At 47.1% G+C, this 6,753-nt stretch overlaps 2 protein-coding genes across 2 annotated transcripts in view; both read left to right on the top strand.

Annotated features, from left to right (window-relative positions):
* The window catches only part of CAPN1 (calpain 1), a 42,785-nt gene extending 40,632 nt beyond the window's left edge, over window positions 1-2,153 (top strand). The window contains exon 22 of the mRNA XM_006037110.3: window positions 736-2,153. Coding sequence (XP_006037172.1) covers window positions 736-762 — 27 coding nt within the window. The 3' untranslated portion in view covers window positions 763-2,153. The remainder of the gene's footprint in view (window positions 1-735) is intronic.
* Window positions 2,154-2,953: 800 nt separating this feature from the next.
* POLA2 (DNA polymerase alpha 2, accessory subunit) overlaps window positions 2,954-6,753 on the top strand; it is a 41,829-nt gene continuing 38,029 nt past the window's right edge. Inside the window, exons 1-4 of the mRNA XM_006037128.2 lie at window positions 2,954-2,969; window positions 4,388-4,397; window positions 5,266-5,380; window positions 5,695-5,776. Of these exons, the coding sequence (XP_006037190.1) occupies window positions 2,954-2,969; window positions 4,388-4,397; window positions 5,266-5,380; window positions 5,695-5,776 (223 nt within the window). The remainder of the gene's footprint in view (window positions 2,970-4,387; window positions 4,398-5,265; window positions 5,381-5,694; window positions 5,777-6,753) is intronic.

Here is a 6,753-nt window from a genome sequence, read left to right as displayed (position 1 = left end):
TAAGAAGTGTATTTTCAGTCCGCGGGGGGTCCCCCAGCCACAGAGACAGTGCTTAAGGCATGTTACTACAGCTCACTAACATGAGTTCAAGCCTTGCTCTGGACTTTTGGTACAGTCTTCCCCAGTCAGTTCAGTCACTCGCTCAGGGTGGGGACTCTAATGTCACTGAGTGTGATCTTGGCCACATCACTCCCTTTTCTGCCATTGGCACGGCCTCAGTCACATTAGCCTGATGAGTTGTAAGGCCCAGGTTGACTTTGGACACATTTCACCACAAAGAGGGAGGGAGGGTTTAAACCCACTGGCTGGAGAGTTAGGACTCTTGACTTCTGTCCCAGCTGTCACTCAATAGTGCCCAAAGAGCCACGCTCCACTTGGTCATCCCTAAAAATAATGGGTGCTTTCCTCACAGGGGGCATTCAAGGCCTATTGCATTTAAAGCTGGTGTGTTTTGTGCAGATGAACAAAAAAACTCCGTCGTTAATAAATCTTTGTCTCAAACACCAGTTTGTGCCCTACACACTTCCACAAACTATCTCTATTTTTAATACAAACCAGGAGGCTTAACAGGTTCCTTTGATTTATTTTTATGCCAGCAGAGCTGTGCCATCAGCAATCTCCATATTTGGGGAATGATCCAGAAACCAGGGTAGTTAACAGGAGCTCTTCTGCTTGTGGAGTTTCTTGGCGATGACCTAGATTCTTTTTTTCTCTCTTTCTGTCTCTCCCTGGCAGTGGTTACAACTGACCATGTTTGCTTGAAGAAGGAAAGGGAGCCCTTCCACTCCTCCATTCAGCCTTTCTTCATCACGTAACCTCAGCTGCAAGTGCCTTTGTGTTGGGACAAAGGGGGTCGTCTTCTCCTCACCGCCTCTCCCTGCTGCCTTCAGAAGCCTTGCTGGGGATTGGGAGACCTCACCCCATGCCCTGCACAGCTGCATGGAAGATTGACTCTTTTCAGCTCCTCCCCTTTTACCCCATTGCCTTGTCCTGGGAACCTGCCCTCAGGCAGCTCAAACAGCTGGTTTTTCGTTTTTTAGCACAAGTTTTAAGCACGGAAAAGACTGCCAGATGCAGTGCCAAAGCCATGAATGGGCCTTCCTGCTTGGTTATGTGCCCCTGTCCTTTTTAAGTGAAACAGGGTGACTGCCGAGGACGCCGAGTCTCTCATACTGGCCTCAGCTGTAGAGTCTCCCAAGAGGTCAAGTTTTCTTGGCTCCTTCTCTGCTTTTTGGATTTTTTCCCCCCCTCATTGCCAAGGGTTTAATGAAAGTGCTAAATATTATGATTTGCTGAGGAGGCCTGTTTCTCCCTTCCTGTCCTGGAGTTTCTGTACCTTGCTCCCCATCTGCCTAAGAACTTCCTCTTCAAGACATGGGCAGTTTATCAAACTGTAATGAGTTAGGTAGCGGATCTTTAGTGCAGAGTAGCTGATGCGAGGAGATTGTCTGCCTGCCGGGTTTTACCTTATGGTAAATGATAGCTAAACTGGTATAGCTTACCCCAGATGGAACAGGGCTACACAGTTCCTTGTTTGGCCTTTACTTTCCAGGGTAAGAACAGGCAGTTACTATGCACCCGCTTCACTGTTTGTAACCCCAGCCGCTGCCTCGTAGTCTGTAAATTCCTCATGATAGATCCCAGCAGTGCCGGAGCTGCATTTACAGCTTTCCCGGCTCCTTTTATACCTGAGAATACTTCTAAGAGAAGGAGAGATCAAGCCTGGGAAGACCTCACACATCACAAGAGTGCTTTGGTAAAACACCCACATCTTGCAATCTGCCTTGGACTTCTTGTACCTCAAGCCTGCAATAGCCAAACAGTCCTTTCTACTGCACCCTCTACCCTTCGATTGCACTCCCATGGCATGAAAACTCCCCAGAGCCCTCTCTTACCAGGAGCTCAAACTCTTCTCGTCTTTTGCTAAGTTGGGGTTTTTTTTGCCATTACTTTATATATACGATGGATGGGGATTACCAGGTGGTTCGCTCACTTCTTGCCATGTAGCCAGGTGTGTTGGTATCAGGGATTATGAGACACACGCATATAGTGGGTACTGTTTCATTTTTGTATTGTATAAAATGACTGTTTTAATGCCAAAAATAAATCAGTGCTACTAAAACAAAACTATTGGTTGTCTGTGGGCTTTCTTTCCTCTTTTTTCTTCCTGCTCCTTTGCAAAATTTTGCATTTTTTCATTTTGGATAGTTTCCTCTGGGCGCATTCCCAAAGCCCAGTATGAGGCAAAACATCTGCCCTGTATAGCAAAGTTTCCTCGGTTCAATCTAGATGTATTTATGGGCCAACATCTGGATCAGCAATAACAGTAATTTAACTAGACTTTTTGAAAAAAAAGTTGAGAGTGGGGGCTTACCACTCACGCTGAAAATATAATATTTATAAATACGATAAATCCAATCTTACCTTCTGATTATGCCACAAGGAAGCAGGGTTTATACCAGCCGGTATGAATGGTGCTAGCTTCCCTGAGATCATGAGACACTGAGACAGTTACAGCTGAGCTGTGACAGCGGGTACCAGATTCCTCCCCCACAGTGAATAACTTGGGAGACGGAAAATGGGCTAATTTGGAACAAGCCGTTATTGCAACAGAACGAACATTTTGTGCACGTTTTATTTTATTGAAGCTTCAGAAAGAGATTAATCGTAAACAAATCTGAGTTTCAGAGGCTGGGGATTTGGGATATTGTTGCCAAGTAAGAATGTTAAATAAGTTTCAACAGCTGAACATTTTGTAGATGCCGGTGCCAAGGTGACAGACTGATCGAACAGTCATGCAACTCAACTGGCTCTTTGACAAGAACAGCGATTCTCAACCAGGGTGACATGGCACCTTGGGGGCCCTGAACATTCATTTCAAGGGTGCTGTGGGATGCTATGCAATGTTAGCGCTAAGTGTGCAGGCATAATTCACCAGATAAACCCAGAGAGCATGTCCATATATGCAGGTACGTGCAGCTGCAGCAGCTTAAATAGCAACGGGGCAAATTTGTGCCAGAGATTTTTGTGCCTCAGCACACGTGCCTGAACATGCACTTTGGTGTGGGGCAAATTATGCCACTTAGGACAAACTGCCCAGCTCTTTCCAGATCTTCATCCAGAGGGGAACTAGAGGCTCACCCGTGCTGGCCCCAGCAGTATAAAAAGCTGCCCTAGCAAGCAACTCAGGGCTACTTGTCCTCAGGAGTTTCTGAGGCCTGGCCAGTTGGTACCTGGGGACACTAGTCCCTTGTGCCAGCTGGGCTGGTGAAGCAGCCCTAACCTAGATGGGCCCCTGGCCCCTCTACCCACTGCAGCAGTCTGGCAGTGGGGGCTGCTGCCCAGCTGTGACCTGCTGCCTCCTATGACAGCATCCGCCCCCTTGGACCTGCGGCTCCATGGCTGCATGCCTGCCAGACCCAGACAGGGACCATGCGGCTGCCTGGGCTGTGCTATGGGCACTGTAGCAGAGCCACCTGCACCTCTGGGCCAGATGCCAGCAGGCTGTGGCTACACAGCTGGCCTTCGGGTGGCACTACTGTCATGTCTTGTGGTATCCCCACTCTGCCATCCAGGCAACTATTGCTCAGAAGATGTGCTCCTTGCGGTGGCCCACTTTGAACTATCAACACGTGTTCTTCCGGCCCCAATTGGCCAAGAGGACAGCCACCTTGTCTGGCCTCCAGTTGGGTCCCCCTGCTGGCCCTGGGCAGGCTCCTCTGCCCAGACCCTGCCACTTGCCTCACCAGCAGAAATCCGGGTTTCCCTGTTTAAAAATCACAAATTCTCTGATAAAAACACCCAAATTCTCTCATTAAAGTATTCAAAATCTGTGTTCTTTCACAATTAAAATAAAACGCCACTATATCTAGAGAGATCACTTAGGCAATGTTTTACTGATATAGTCACAGTTTTAAGGCAATTTGGAAGCCTACCAGTGCCTCTATCATCATAATAAAACAAATTCTAAAGATCTAAACACTTTGGCATTTGCTCCTGGTTTTTTATCATAGAAAAATCAGAGCTGCCTCCGCCCCCTTGCTCAGGGACTGGGCTAGGCAAGCCCCTGCTGTTGGCGAGTACCAAAATTGTCCTGTAAAAGTGGTAGAAGTGGGCCTGGGGGTCAGTACAGTCAAGGTCTTGGAACGTATCCCTATTTGTTACATTGTAAAGTGGGTTCCCTTCATGAGAATTCGAGTTATGCACCATTTTCCAGGAACACATAAAGCGAGGGAAACCTGTACCATTTAACAATACAGCTTTGTGCAATATTTTTTTAATCTTGTATTACCTCATGCTCTCTGCTACCCTTCATTTCAGGATCGCCGCAACCTTTTATAAATAGCGTTTAATCTTTATATGAATTGTATTTCCTCTGTGTTTCCAGGGAGTGTAATGTAAGTGAGGTCACCCATACTTTGCATTCAGCAGTAGACAAGAGTCAACTCCAGAAACCCCAGCTCCCTGCCCTGCTGTTGCACTTCCTTCAAATTCTTGGTATCAGCTGAAACACACACCTGCTCCTTTGTACTTTTAATTTCCATGCAGAATTTCTACTTTACAAAACTTTTTAACAGGTAGGTAAGAGATGAATTCCCAGCACATGCCAGTTGTATAACCGGCATTTGTCTGCTGGAAGTACCTCCTGCTTGCTCTAACGAGGACTTTTCAGTCCTAACAAGTGGATGATACCAGGGTAGAGAGGCACCTGGTAAAGTAAGTAAATTAAGAGAGATGTAAGCTTTTGTGAGCCTGACCTTAATTGCCAAATAATTAGCCAGTATGGTTAAGTGAAACTTTAGTTTTCAGGTCATTAATTGTCCCAGAGATGACAAGGCTTCGAAGCAGGGGTTCAGAATGAAAATGGAGAGCATAGTAGACCTAAAACCAGCCTTTCATTTAGTCTAGAGCACTCATGGTCTTTCCCCATAGCCCATTCCAAAAACAGAGAGCATCCACAAAACACCAACAGGAAATGTTTACAGCGGTGCAACAGTGACAAAAAACTGGGTCTTACCTTTCCTTCTGAAGACAGCAAGGCTTGACATCATTCTTTTATTTCTTCTGGATGAATTTTTGGAACTCCAGAAGCTGCTGTCCCGTGCTCTTATAAGCATAGTAATCTCAGTGACCAATCACCTTGGTTGGATGAGTGATATTTCCAGACACCACTAAAAAAGCAACCCCACAACCTTTGAAATAAATGCTGATTCAGCAGGAAGGCACTGATGTTTGTCTGCTGATGATGTTGTCTTGTCTTGACAGGATCGCCTTTGTAAGGCACCAGGATGCTGCGTACCACCCTGTTCTCCTGGGCAAAGGGGGCCTTGCCAGCCTTCCTTTAGTGGTGTTTTCTGAGAAATTATCATACCCAGATCAGGTAAGCAGCATTGCCAGTCTTTGAAAGGCCTTTATTTAATACTGAGGTTGTGACCCGGTCTTAGCCTGGGATAAGAAACAGCCTAAAAGAGATTGTATGTCAGGGAAGTAATTTCATATTGCCACCAGACAGCACGTCCTCCTTTTTTGGCAGATAGACAGGTTTATTACTGAAACGCCCCTGTCGCCTTGCCTTGCTGACTATTGGCCACCTGAGAAATTTCAATCTGGTTTTCGTTTCAGGTCGTAGCTCTAAGGTAGGTCTCGGGAGAGTCTCCTGCTTAATTTATGCCCCCTGACTCCTGTGCTTATTAGGCTGTCCTCATCCTGTTTGATCCACCAGGATCTGTTCCACCATCCACCGTGACTGAATTCTGCTTGTTCATGGTGGTTCCGCGTCTGTTCCTGTCCTTCTGCTCCTGTCACATCTCATTACAATGCACCAGAGGGCTCCCTTGGACAGCACTTCCTTCTCAGAACAGACATCCAGTATTTTGTAGTCCGTGCTGTCAGCGTTAAGCAGGTGCACGGCTTCATTAGTCTCTCCTGATGCACTTGCTGTCCCTCTTTCCCAGCTGTCCTCTTCTGAACTCCAGCTCAGTATTTAAGAGGAGAATCTGAATTTTATTGGAGCCTGACCAGATCAAACATTGCTCCTTATATGTAAACAGCACCGTACCTGGGCTCCTGGTGGCCCTGGGCGAGCTTTTAGTATCAGGGCCCCCTTTGCCAGAGATAATGATAATAATAATTTTTTAAAAGATCATTTTCTGTCCAGGATCTGGGCAGCCGCTCGGTTCACCTATGCCTGCGTCCAGCCCTGTATGCGAATACTTTCTAGACACCCTACATACACATGACTATACGTCTTTGTCGTAAAAGCGTCTGTTCCTCAGAAGTGGGATTTTGAGACACAAACACGCACTTGAAACTACACAGATTTCTTCATGCTCAAGCAGCAAAAAGCTGTTTTTAAGTGGGTTTAATCCTCGCCTCCTCGAGCACCTGGATTAAGACATGTCCACAGATGGAATACAGGCCGCGGACGGTGTTCGCCTCCAAAACAGATCTTTATAGTAGAAAGACATGGATGTTTAAGCCAGTGGCTCGTCAATGGATTCATCAAGTAATCTTCCTGGTAGGGGAGCAGCCTGCTGGGGGAGGAGAGAGCCAGGTGGAAGAGCTGCCGAAAATCAACCCCTCTCTTCAAGCTACCCTCTGGTCCCGGTACGGGGTGGCGGCATACAAGAACCTGCCCGTACAGGCGAGTTAACAGTTGCCCCCTCCTCAGTTGTAACTGCCCCCCACCAACGGGCTGGACCCCGACTGCCCCACTGCAGTGCCACCTCCCAGCAGGTGCCATCACTACACCTG

This window comes from Alligator sinensis, unplaced genomic scaffold, assembly GCF_000455745.1.
Source record: "Alligator sinensis unplaced genomic scaffold, ASM45574v1 scaffold1318_2, whole genome shotgun sequence".
In the NCBI taxonomy this organism is placed as follows: Eukaryota; Metazoa; Chordata; order Crocodylia; family Alligatoridae; genus Alligator; species Alligator sinensis.
The sequence above is the reverse complement of the archived record's forward strand: the minus strand, read 5'-3'. Positions and strand labels throughout refer to the sequence as shown.